Source organism: Aethalodelphis obliquidens, unplaced genomic scaffold (genome assembly GCF_003676395.1).
Source record: "Aethalodelphis obliquidens isolate GAN/ISIS:26980383/991018 unplaced genomic scaffold, ASM367639v1 scaffold43, whole genome shotgun sequence".
In the NCBI taxonomy this organism is placed as follows: domain Eukaryota; kingdom Metazoa; phylum Chordata; class Mammalia; order Artiodactyla; family Delphinidae; genus Aethalodelphis; species Aethalodelphis obliquidens.
This window is the reverse complement of record NW_020837987.1, coordinates 3,443,159-3,457,068: the sequence shown is the minus strand read 5'-3', so window position 1 is coordinate 3,457,068 and position 13,910 is coordinate 3,443,159. Positions and strand designations below refer to the sequence as shown.

Sequence of the window (13,910 nt, the reverse complement as noted above, 5' to 3'; positions counted from 1 at the left end):
TTTATTCCTTTTTTTTCTTCTGCTGATGTGGATGGAAGTTATATTTCTATTCTTTTAGCAATTACCTTTAAAATTTAACATGAATACCTAGTAGAGCCTATCTCAGTTCTCTTCCCTCTCTCGCAAGGGCTCTCCCTTTCATATCATCTAGTGTATCAGCTACACCTTGTTTATAATCCCAACCAACCCTCCAAAAAAAGTCCATCATGACAGAAACAAAAAATCCAATACTTACATACATACCAAATGTGCTTTACTGCTATTTCCTTAATGTTGCTTCTTCAATCAATTCCTTCTCAGTTCAGTGTCCTCTTTGGTTGTAGATTTTTTAATAGTTTCCAACAAGGACTGAAGAACTGTAAATGTCTCACAGTTATTATCTACAAATGTATTTTGCCAGTAGTCTTGAATGATAGTTTAGCTGTGTAGTATTCTAATCTGAAAGTCAAATCAATTTTCCCTCATCACTTTGAAAGTGTTTCTCATGCCATGGCTGTTGTTCTGATTGCCCTAATTTTGTAGCTATCTTTTAAATTCAGTAGCTTAAATTTTTTTCCCTTCCACTCTAATGTTTATATCTGGGTATGTTTTTGTCTAGAACAGGATTCAGTTTGAAGGCTCAGTGTTTTTTGATTGTGTAAAGGCTCTCTGCTCTTCTTTGAATTTCTTACTCTATTCAATATACTTGAGCTTCTTCCTAGGCTTCTTCTCTTAATTTCATGTCTACATTTTCCGCTTCTCTATGCTTCATGTTCAGTCTAGCTTTTACTTTTTTCACTTGTATATTTGTCTGTTGTTGATTAAATTTTTAATTAAAGTAACTTTTTGTTTCCTTAAGAATTCTGTTTAGCTCTCCTTTCCTTTTCCTTTACCATTTTAAAGATAGCTTTTCAGATTCCTGAATCATCAGAAGTTCTTGGGGGGTGGACGGGGTGGCTCAGCCATTTGTTTGCATCTGCTGACTCACCCTTGATTTTCTGATTTTTTAAAAATACAGACTTTGGATTTAGGAAGTGCAAGGCATATCTGTGTTGGCTTCTGTCAGGTGCTCCAAGCACTGAGGTCCATAGGCCCTTGACTAGTTCTTACATTTGTTTCTTGCATAAATCTCAGTACTCAGATCAGGTACCTCCTCCTTGAAAGGGGCTCCTCAATCTCCCACTCCACCCCACCCCCCACAGGTGACCCCACTGCACCAGGATGCATTCCTCTAAGATGCATTTAATCACCTCCCTTACTTCTGCAAAACGCAGTCATCTCAAGAGGCTAGACTCCTACCTGAAGACACCAGGGTCGTAACTCAGTCCCTTTCTCTGTGGCCTGGGTTGTGATGCTCAGGACACACTTGCTCGGTGATCATACAGCAGCCTTCACCCTCATCGACTGACTTCCTTATTACTGCCCTTTCAGACTTGTTTACGTTGCAGGCCGGGAAGGCCACATGCTTAAAGTGCTCTCTTATGTTAGCGTCAAGCGCCTCACTCCAGCCCCTGCCATCATCTTTTATGTAAGTATGAATTCTGCCACAAAAACACCCCCTTAAGGCAGAGGGTCCCTCAGTTTGGATGATGAAGTAAACTTGATCACTAAGCTCAGTGATTTTCAAATGACCCAGGTTCCCCCAGCCCTCAGTTATATAAACAGGTATATAAAAAAGTTCAAAACAATTCAAATAATTTACCCAACTTCTGCTCCTTGTTCTGAATTTGTCCACGAAAGACACTGTTTGAATCTTCTGAGCTTGTACCCTCTACACTTCTTACATGTACATTTTTATGTTCTGAGTCCCTGGTAACAAACTGTACAAAAACCCACTAGCTTATGAGGAAGGAGAATAAGGCATTTTACAAGGTGGCTAATGACAACAGCTTCTCATTACGGTCCAATAATTCAGAAGTCATGGGACCCTTGTGAATTACAGGTGTTTGACATCTTCTGATTGGAATTTCTCAGTGAGGGATAGTCCTTGGCTGTATGCAACTGTTTTGGGCACCTCTGGACCATCCACACCCCAGCCTCAGGGCCAGATTCTTCCTCCCATCCCCAGAGGGAGTCCTTAGTCTCTGTCAGCCTACTTCCTTTGAAGATGAGAAAAAGAACCCAGAATTACAAGGCCCTTGGAATTACAAGTCTAGGACCCTGCAGCTAACGCAGTCAAGACCAGACCTAGACAGTCTGGGTTTTATGGTGCAGGGCCCTTTCCCCCAGTGAAAACTCTCTGGAAGGAAAGTTCATAATTAGGAAGCTGGTGCAATATACATACACATTTTGTTTCTCCCCTGCTTAAAAGAGCTACAAATTTTCCAAGTCCTTTCCATCACACCTCGAAGAGCTGTCATAGCACCAGTCTGGTTTAACCCCAAATATAATGGGATACATACGAGTTTTCTTTCACATTAAAGTGTTTATCCACAGAAAAAAACGGCTTCTTCCATCTTTTGTGAAGTGATAAGGTTCATGTTTTCATGTACGAGTGACCTAAAAACTCCTTCTTCTTTCTTCTAGGGTATCATAGCGATCATTTATATCATCCCTGGTGACATAAACTCATTAGTCAATTACTTCAGTTTTGCTGCATGGCTGTTTTATGGCTTGACGATCTTTGGACTAGTTGTGATGAGGTTTACGAGGAAAGAACTGAAAAGGCCTATCAAGGTAGGTTTAGTTCCCCAGATGTCACAAGTGGCTTTGATTTTCTGAAATGAACCAGGCAGAGGTAACTATTTTAACTTCTAGGAGCATGCTTTCTATTTTCAACCTGACTCTTCTCTTGAACATCATACTTTAGAGTGGAGTTTGCTCTTCAGTTCATTTCATATTATAGATTATGATCCAGTCATTCATCTAATTTATTAAAGTTATCAACAATACCTGTGACCTGTCTCTCTAACCAAAGTGAGATGTCCAGTTCTGAGAGTTCCAGGACCCCTCAGGAATACACTTTCCGTCGACCGCTGGGGACTTCTGATTCTGGCCCAGACCCATTCCTATGCGTGCAGCCACTAACGGTCCGTGTTTGCAGTCTGTTTTGGGCTCCTCCCCACCTCCCTCCATGGCTGGTGTGGGTCCATATACCATCAAGGAGGAAGGATGTATTTTATTTTGATTATGTTACAGGATTTTTTGGTTTGCTTTTTAAAAAAAACTGTGCTGTTTATTCTTATGATAACAAGTGAAGATGTAAGAAAAAGGTAGGCAAGAAGAGGGCTCCAGTAACTAGTGCAAGAATAAAGATAATGTCTTTAGCTTCGGAACGTTGTTTCACAAATCTGGTTAAAAGTCTTTCTGGCACAGTAGCTTGACTATCACCAAGTTGCTGGAGTCAGAGAAGGCGTGGAGCAGCCTGCTGGAATCAGGCAGCGCCACCTCAACCGGGGCATCAGGCAGGCAAAGTCATTATGGTAGCACAGATTTTTAATCTGCGCAAAATCTCTCAAACAGAAGTAAAAAGGATTTGAGAGAAAATAATGAAGTAAGGAGACAGGAAGAAAAAAAAGAGATTAACATATGTATAACCGGAGTCCTTGAAGAAGAAAATGAAAGTAACAGAATTCTTTTTTTTTTAATTTTTAAATTTAATTTTATCTATCTTTTTATACAGCAGGTTCTTATGAGTCATCAGTTTTATACACATCAGTGTATACATGTCAATCCCAATCACCCAATTCATCACACCACCACCACCTCCCCGCCACTTCCCCCCCTTGGTGTCCATGCATTTGTTCTCTACATCTGTGTCTCAATTTCTGCCCTGCAAACCGGTTCATCTGTACCATTTTCTAGGTTCCACATATATGCGTTAATATACGATATTGGTTTTTCTCTTTGTGACTTACTTCACTCTGTATGACAGTCTCTAGATCCATCCACGTCTCAACAAATGACCCAATTTCGTTCCTTTTTATGGCTGAGTAATATTCCATTGTACATATGAACCACATCTTCTTTAACCATTCGTCTGTTGATGGGCATTTAGGTTGCTTCCATGACCTGGCTATTGTAAATAGTGCTGCAATGAACATTGGGGTGCATGTGTCTTTTGGAATTGTGGTTTTCTCTGGGTATATGCCCAGTAGTGGGATTGCTGGATCATATGGTAATTCTATTTTTAGTTTTTTAAGGAACCTCCATACTGTTCTCCATAGTGGCTGTATCAGTTTACATTCCCACCAACAGCTTAAAAGCTATGATTCAAGAAACATTTCCTGAAGTGTGAGGGAAGGTAGGAGGGGAGACCACAAAAGGAGGGGAGACTTGAACCAACACACTGAAAGGCATACAGTGTAACTGGGAAATCCGAACTAGACTGGGCAACAAAGAAATACATTCTGATAAAACTATGGAGTTTCTTTAAAAAAAAGAAAAAAGCTTTGGGTATATCCACTTCTCCTTTCCTGTCCTCCTTCACCTCAATTTGCTTATAAAGGAAAGGAAATAATACAGGCATCAGACTTCTCATCAGCTACACTTCATGCTGTAAGACTGTGGGCAACTTATTTAAGATATTCAAGGGAAAAAAAATGTAAGTCAAGTATTTTATATCCAGTCAAATTGACCTTGAAGAATAAAGTTACCAACGAAATAACTCAAAGCATATATTGTCACATGAGACCTAAGGAATCGCTAGAGAATGAGCTTTAGAAACCAAAAAGCCATTGGCATAAGGTGAATATATTTAATTAAAGAACTAAGACTAAATGATGGGAGATAAAGATAGCAAAACAGTATATAAATATTAAGCACTGACAACATAATACAACAAAAATGGGAGAGAAAGCATATGAAAGTATGCCAGTTAAGGAAAGTATCTCTGCCTTTGGATACGATTTAAAATTAGATGCTGGGGGGAAAGAGAAGAAATCCTAGCTTATTTCATTACTGCTTATTATAGATAATATCTAAAAAAGAGTAGACAAAGGTATTAATACCTACTATTTATAATGGTAACTCTCAGAACAAAAACAGTGTTTATAGATAGATATATCCAACACACATACCCACACACAAACACATCCACGAAACCATATCATAAAAGAACCTATATATAAAGACTCGAATAGGGAAACAAATGAGAATATCTTCCTGGTTGACATTTTCCCGGTAGAATGCTTATTAGGGATTTTTGTTGTTACTGTTTTTTGCTTATTGATTTTTAACATCCCCAAACTTTATAGAATCTATGAATCTCTTAATATTCTTATTTCTAGTTGATAGTTATATGGAAAAAAAAGAATATTTAAATTCCCCAAATGCAATACAATATTTTTAATACGTGTGTGAGGAAAGTTTCAAATGGCATTCCAAATCCAACACAAGTCGCAGTCGTATGGAGGCATATTGGAAAGTGTGAGGCATGTGTGTCTCAGATGTTGGGAAACATGTTATTGCATTAAAGGTAACCATTTACTAACAATCATACTAATTGGTCACCAGGAGGTCATTTTTAAAGCAGTTTACTTCCAGGTATAACACATGTTGGATATATATATGCATTTACTGTTTTTTGTTACATCTGAAAACACTGGTTAGAAGTCTGGGGTTTCATGTGATACATGGTAATTTTCCCACTTAAAGGAAGTAGGCCCCGGGAAGAGTTTTCCCACAGAATGTCACTCTTTAAGGGCAGAAAACTGACAGTAAGTCGAAGGTACTTTATATAGAAATATGAAGCAATATGGAGACCAAACTTACCAGTTGTATGAATAAACCAGCTTATTCAGTTTAAATGGGTTTAAATGAGACATTAAAAGAAAAAATTTTCAGGCAGGTTTACAGAGCTGTGAAAAATGCAAAGTAAAAGGATAGGCAAAGAAAAATCGAGCAAATGAAAATACGTAGAAAACAGGGGTTGTGATCTTATCAGACAAGCACTCAGGCCCGAAACACAAGACAAAGACCATTTCGTAATGCAAAAGGCTAAAATTCACAATAAAGAGACAACAGTTATGAAAACCCATTCACCACACCACACAGTAATTACTTCTACGAAACAAACTATAGGAAATACAAGGAGAAACAGACACACACACTAATAGGAGACTTTAAAACATCTCTCTGAGAACAAGACAGATCCAGGCACATCACTAGTAAAAGTGACTGCAGATCTATAAGAACATAACAAGGTATATCTTAGAGATTCATTTCAAATTCTGAATCCCCCAAATAGCAAACATAGTGCATATGGGACAGGTCTGACCACTGACAATCTTTAATACCACAAAGAAAAACCCTGATTAAAAAAAATCAGAAATGGGGCTTCCCTGGTGGCGCAGTGGTTGGGAATCTGCCTGCCAATGCAGGGGCCACGGGTTCAAGCCCCGGTCCGGGAAGATCCCACATGCTGTGGAGCAACTAAGCCCATGCACCCCAACTACTGAGCCTGTGCTCTAGAGCCCATGAGCCACAATAGTGAGCCCACGTGCCACAACTACTAAGGCCCACGCGCCTAGAGCCCGTGCTCTGCAACAAGAGAAACCACCACAATAAGAAGCCCGTGCACTGCAACAAAGAGCAGCCCCTGCTCGCTGCAACCAGAGAAAGCCCACGTGCACCCGCGAAGACCCAACGCAGCCTAAAACAATAAATAATAAAAAAATAAGTACATTTATTTTTTTAAAAATCAGAAATGATACAGATCACATTCTCTGACTATAATGCAATAAAACAGGAAATTAATTTTAAAAATTAAACATTTTGGTCCAAAAGGAAATAGGAAATGAAAGTACATAAATTCCTAAAAGTAACAATAATGAAAACAAGACGTATAATCTATGATCAGCACTTTAAGGAAGTTCCACTACATTACTTACATCAACAAAAACGAAAACAAATTAAATAGGCAACTCAAAGGGCACGAGAAAGAACAACAAAGAAAACCAAAAGGATATAGAAGGAATTAATAAACATAAAGAAAGCACTTAACTGGATTATATGATTTTTAGAATTTCACCATGAATTCAGATTCTGCTGGGGTTAGTTTTAGTAAACTATATTTTCCTAGAAAACTGTCCATTTCATCTAGGTGTTTGAATTTATTTGTATAGAGTTGTACAAAATAGTTTATGATTTAAAAAAAAACCTTCCTGTGTTCTGGAGATTATTTCTCCATTTTTTTTTCTTATTTTTGTGTTTATGCTTTCTCTCTTTTTTTTTTAAGGTAAGCTACAGGACGTTTTATTGATTTTTCAAATTATTTTTATGGACTATAACACTGATACCAAACGGTGCAAAGATAGCACAAAAAAGGGGAGAAGAGAAAATCACAGACCAATCTCACTTTTGAATATTGATATAAAAATCTTAAATAAGATATTTTAACAAATAGAATCCAATTCTATTAAAAACATATCATGACTAAGTCAGGTCTGTGCAAGGGTGGCTAAAGATTAGAATGAACTGGATTTATTTAACTCATGGGGATATAATTCATCATATTAATATACCTATGGTAAAACCCCCTATAATCACCTCCCACAGTTGCCAAAAACCACCAGATAAAATTCAACATACATTAGTGATAAAAACACAAATAGGAATTTATAACCTTTTCCTTGGCATGATCGCACACACAAACACGCCCTATGGCAAAAAAGCAATTTTAATTGATAAGGTAACACTAGAAAGATCTCTGCCAAGATGAAGACGAAAATGCCTTCCTGGGCTACCCTGGTGGCGCAGTGGTTGAGAGTCCGCCTGCCAATGCAGGCGATGCGGGTTCGTGCCCTGGTCTGGGAGGATACCACGTGCCGCGGAGCGGCTGGGCCCGTGAGCCATGGCCGCTGAGCCTGCGCGTCCGGAGCCTATGCTCTGCAACGGGAGAGGCCACAGCAGTGAGAGGCCCGCGTACCGCGGAAAAAAAAAAAAAAGCCTTCCTTCTATTTCTGCTGTCAGCTAAGACTGTTCTGAAGATATCAGCAAGGCAATTAAACAAGAGAAAGCAATGTGGAGCATAAGAATTAGAAAAGACTTTCAAAAGTCTAACTTTCTCCTTTCAAAGAAGATAAAACTGTACATCTGGAAAACCCAAAAGGATCAAAGAAAACACTATAAGAAAATATAGTGAAGTAATATGACATGAAACTAACACACTGTAATCAATAGCCTTCATTTATAAAACGATATCCAATTAAAAGATAATGAAAGAGAACAACTCATCCCCCAACCAAAAAACACCTAGCCATGAACTTAACAAGAGGTCAGACATCACAGTAGAAAAGTAAAATTCTCCTGAAAGACAGAAAAGGTAACTTGAACAAAAGGAAATCCATCATGTTCTTGGATAGGGAAACTCAGCATCACTAATTTAGATGTTTAATGAGATCGCAATCAAAAACACCATCTAATTTTTTTTCCTGGAGTTCGACAAGTTGATTATAAAGTTCATATTGAAGAACAAACTAGACAAAATAGCCAGGGAAAATCTAAAAATAAGAAAAATATTAAAATATAGGTTCTAAAATTGAGACACGGATGCAGAGAACAAACCAAGGGGGGAGAGTGGCGGGGTGGGGGTGGAGGGTGGTGGTGGTGGGATGAACTGGGAGATTGGGATTGACATGTATACACTAATATGGATAACATGGATAACTAATAAGAACCTGCTGTATAAAAAATTCAGAAATTCAAAAAAATATATAGATTCTAAAATTTAGATATCATGGTGCTGATACATGAAGAAAATATAAATTGCTTTGTAATTCAAGAATGAAGAAAACCTCTCCCATGACTCAAAATCAAGGAGTAATTTTTTAAAAAGGGGCAACTCTAACCACCCCAAAATAAAAATGAATGCATTCAAAAAGAGAGAAGTTTAAAACACATATACATAAAATATCGGGGAAAATATCTGCAATAATATCACAAAAAAAGGATAAATATCCCTAATTTAAAGTTACTAAAATTGAGATGGGAGTTACTAACAATTGAAATGGACACAAGATATAAATGGACACAAGAAAATAAAACGACAGTTCAATGAAAAAATGCAACGACACTTAAACATGAACCAAATGCACCCCAGCAAACTCAATTTTATTTCTTAGAAGAGAAGGCACACCAAAATTCTAACGAGATACCATTCCTTGCCTATCAGATGGGCAGAAATCCCAAAGTTTGGCCACACTCCACTGGAGAGGCTGTGGGGAAACAGCCTTCTCAAACACTGCTAGTGGAATACGAATGGTATGGCCACCACAGAGGGAAACCTGGCAATATCCAGCAGTATTACATATGCGTTTACCTTTAGACCCAGCCATCCTGTTTGGAGGTAATCCATCCCTAAGTGAAGTCGACAAAAATATGAAATATACATAAGCTTACTTGTTGCATTAATTGGTAATAGAAAAAGGTTCAACACAACCCAAATGTCAACTGATGGGAGACTGGTTGAATAAGTTTTGGTACATCCGCAAAGTAGAGTGGTATGCAGCAGTAAAAAAATGGATGAGTAATTTTACACAGTACTATGACTCTCTGGAATATATTAATGGAAAAAAGCAAGGCGCAAAACTGTTTTATGCATTTGCTCCCTTTTATGTAAGAGGAGTGCAAGATGAACATGTGTATGTACATTTGTGCATATACGTGTGTTTATTCTGAAAGAGAAATAATGGAAGAATAAAGCAAAATCAAGAAAAAATTTATAATATGAAAAAAATCAAATAAAAAAGGGAAAAAGCAAAAACCTAAAAAACTAGAAACAAATGGAGATAAAGAAACCTTACTCTGTAACAAGTAGATGACATAACCACACAGAGAACATAATCACTAGAACTGAAGTGCAGGACTTTGAATGCATCTCCTTTGTGGCTTATACTGTGCAGTTAAAAAGAACTGCAAAAAAATCTTAAACTTCATACTACTTCTTACAGTGGTAGTATTGGTACAGTTATTTTGAAGTTTATTATAGGCACATTGTAGGATAAATAAAATAAGTAATTATGTGAAAGCCATTGAGAAGATTTTCAGAAGCATAAGGAAAGAAGGCATAAGTCTAGAGAAAGTAAGGAAAAAAGTGCAATCTTACATTTGAACGGAAACGATCAGTAGAAATTTATGAATTTTTTTCCCTTCTTGAAAAAAAATTTTTTTCTCTGTCCTTATAAAAGAACACTGAGTACTCCCAACCACCCAGATTACGGTTTCTAAATGCCATTTCCTACCAAACGCCCTGGAGAAATGGGTGAATCCAGATCCACTGGGACTGGATTCCTCTCCAGCCCCTGAATCCACTGATGGACTTTAGGGATTCAAAAGTGTGACAGTCAGACCTTAAGTGCCTCATGATGTGTTACAAGAGGAAGTGCACTGCTCCAGCTACAAAGTATTCTTGCCTCCACAGCTAACTACTGGTTTACAGGAAACAAGAGGGACAGAGGAGCAAGTTATCAGGCAAAGCTAGAACGAAGATACTGTATAGGATAAACCATCCAATTCCTACGAATTAATGACAAGATAAAGAGAGGAGCAAACAAACATGTTAAAAACAAAGTCGTCATCAGTTAGAGATGTATAACGCGTATTTTACAGGTAAAATGACATGATGGCATTTTCTTTACAGTCTAGGGAAAAGAAAAAGATGAACTAAGGTTGGCAATTTTACTTACAAATGATTGAAACTGGAGGAGGGGTACATGGAGTTCATTATATTCTTCTTTCTGTCAAGTGTTTTGTTTTGAATGAAAATTTTCAAAAAGGAAATGAATGCACATGGCCAAATCATGACACCACTCTGTTTTGCCTACAGGTGCCCATTTTCATCCCCATCTTGGTGACTCTCTTATCCGTGTTTTTGGTGTTGGCCCCAATCATCAGCCAGCCTGCATGGGAGTACCTCTACTGTGTGTTATTTATGCTGAGCGGCCTTATATTTTATTTCCTTTTTGTCTACTATAAGTTTGGATGGGCTCAGAAAATCTCAAGTAAGTATCAGCTGAGGGACTGCTTTGCTGTTAGTAAAGTGAGGCAGGCCCGACATCCTGTAGCCTCATCTGTCCCGATTCTACCAGGACCTTCTTATCACAGGGTCTTGCTCAGCTAACAAATTTCATCTCCTCTTTGGGAGGAGGCATGACCTGTTCTCCTCAGTGTGACACCTCTGGGGTCCACCTGTGGCCTCTTCCTTTGTTCCCATCAATTCCTGTAACAAGCAGGAAAAGGAAGCACCGTTTTTTTTTTCTTTTTTTCAAATGTAACATACACATAACATAAATCTTGACCATTTTTAAGTGTACGGGTCAGTAGTGACAATACCTATTCACATTGTCGTGCATCCCACACCCGAAGCACTGCCTCGTGCCTGATACCCGGACATCATCTGGGAGTCTCAGCAGCAGCCCAGAGACCCCCAAAATGCGAGAGCTGGGACGAGGGCCTGAGCCTTCCAACGCCAAGGCCACGGCTCTTGCTTTTCACTCAGCAGTACTGATTCGTTGTGTATTTTAGGCAAGTTGTTTAAAAGTTTAGCTATATTAGCCATTTTCATTTTGAAAAAGCAAGCAGTGACGGCAGAGTACATCAGAGCACCCTGAAGTACACCCAAGGGTGTGTTATATTCTACACGGCGCAGCCAGCTGCAAGGAACGCCATTCACAAAAGCCTGCCAGGCTCCCGAGCCCCTCACCAGACCAACAGTGATCCACAGCCTTGCCTGGTCTCCCTCACCCTAAACATGAGCTCCCCAGAGGCAGGAACTGGGCTGTGTACAATTTCATCCTGCATCTATACAGCAGCCACGTAGTACCTGAGTAAATGTGATGAAAAATCTGCCTTCAGCTCGTTCTCACCAGGGAAGTACAGTCATTCCTCAGGCACCCCTATGTAGATGCATACAACTTAGGGAGACATACAAGGTAGCAAAGAGCAAAACCCAACTGCAAGTGGGGGAAGCTGGCCCTGAGACTCCATTTAGACTGAGCCGCCAGCGACGGGGATGCCTGCCTCCACTCCCTCTGCCTGTGTGTCCCCACCTGTGAAACTGGTACCACCTCTCACCTGACAGCGGTGTTCTAAGAGACAGAGAATCTGTTTCACGTTCATTACCAAAGGGACAGCAAAACCAAAATATGGCTTTATTATTTCCCAAAGACTTTTCCCCTTTCTCGAAATAGCTCCCTCTACCCCTAACCTCTTTACGCTGATCTAAGCCCGAAGCTGAGAGGGGTTGCAGGGACACTACTATAGAAACGAAAGAAAAGGTATATTACTACCTGAAAAACAGCCACTTTTTCCCATGCCTCTGAAAATGGACTTGCATTTGATCATACTGACAGAGAATCTACTGAGGATGACTTACAACCTAAAGGCCTGAAATATGTCTTATTTCTCAGCTTTAGAATATTTAGCCGAGCTGTTCCGTACAGAAACCAATAAGAAGTTAAAATTAAGGAGGTAAAAAGAATTAACAACCTGTATTTTAAACAAGATGCAGACTTAGTGACTTCAGACCAAACAAACATTCGATCTTTGGTCAGTGGTAGTTGAATATACACATATAACTGAGTCATTCATATTTTTCCTGTAAATGTTTTGGTGGCAGTAAAATATTTAGTAGGTTCCTAATGCTTTAATGGGAAATAACTTATCTCCAAAGAACCACCCTAGCTCCCAGGATGGATCTGCCCACCTCTACCCACCTGTGTCCCCTGAGCACAGGCTCTGATGTGAGACATCACCAAGAAGTAGTAATAATATCACTGCTCATTGATAAGCAAGGCGAAGCTAATTTTAATTTTTTTTTATTTTTTGCGGTACGCGGGCCTCTCACTGCTGTGGCCTCTCCCGTTGCGGAGCACAGGCTCCGGATGCGCAGGCTCGGCGGCCATGGCTCACGCGCCCAGCTGCTCTGCGGCATGTGGGATCTTCCCGGACCGGGGCAAGAACCCGTGTCCCCTGCATCGGCAGGCGGACTCTCAACCACTGCGCCACCAGGGAAGCCCGCGAAGCTAATTTTAAACTACGGTTTTCTGACTGCACTTTTTCCCTCCAGAGCCTCTCACCATGCACCTTCAGATGCTGATGGAAGTCGTCCCCCCAGAGGAAGCTCCAGAGTGACAAAGCCCAGCCTCCTGTGGCCAAGTCTAAGCTGTGAAGAATTTATTTTTGTAAGCAGTATTTGTGGTTGTTTCTTCCTGATGTTTTTCTTAAGAAAAAAATGTATTCACATGTGTATAATACTGTTATTTTTAGCTATCCTTAGCTCTCTGGGTGGGTGTTTGCTGAAGTTAGCAGGTGAGGATGCAACCCAGCAGAAGGCTGGTGGCCAGGGAAGGGCTGAGTCAGAACGGCCCCCACCACACGGTGACTCTTCAACAAGGGGCACATCACACCTGCTTCAATAAAGGGAATTCTTTAAACTCAGTGATCAGAAAGGTGCATATGTGTGTGTGTATATATATATATATATATATATAAATATAAAATTGGTGGAACTTTTGCTTTGATTGAGATAGATTTTTAAAATACTAAAGTACAAATGCTTTACTACCTACCCATATTTCACCTGGGAGGTATGTAGCAGGTCTGTCCCAGGCTTGGACGTCAAGGCCCCCAGTGCAAAGCTGGCCGTCCGGAACCATTTGCAGCCTGTGTCCACAAGGGGCTCAAGGGGCTCAGCATCGCAGGTTCCCTGACAGCCTTCACTGGCATTCCGGTCAAACCAGAAAGTGTGGTGTATAAAATTCTATTTTGCATTTGGCACTCATGGATTTTCCTGACAAAATACGGTGTGAAAAAATGGGAAAAAGTAACATTTCTGTGAAAACACTGAAATTTTATTGATATACTGCAGAAGACACTCACACCAAAATTTACTAAGTATGTGAGCAATTTTAGAAGCATAGAGACGAAAGTACTTTTACCAGGCATTTCAGAAATTTCCCCCCCAAACGTGAGATCAGTACATATTAATAGTA

The 13,910-nt window shown here is 39.6% G+C and overlaps 1 protein-coding gene across 1 annotated transcript in view; it reads left to right on the top strand.

Annotated features, from left to right (window-relative positions):
- Nucleotides 1-13,356, top strand: part of SLC7A9 (solute carrier family 7 member 9) — a 35,305-nt gene extending 21,949 nt beyond the window's left edge. Inside the window, exons 9-12 of the mRNA XM_027079322.1 lie at nt 1,411-1,507; nt 2,506-2,655; nt 10,745-10,919; nt 12,986-13,356. Coding sequence (XP_026935123.1) covers nt 1,411-1,507; nt 2,506-2,655; nt 10,745-10,919; nt 12,986-13,050 — 487 coding nt within the window. The 3' untranslated portion in view covers nt 13,051-13,356. The remainder of the gene's footprint in view (nt 1-1,410; nt 1,508-2,505; nt 2,656-10,744; nt 10,920-12,985) is intronic.
- The last annotated feature ends 554 nt before the right edge of the window (nt 13,357-13,910 follow it).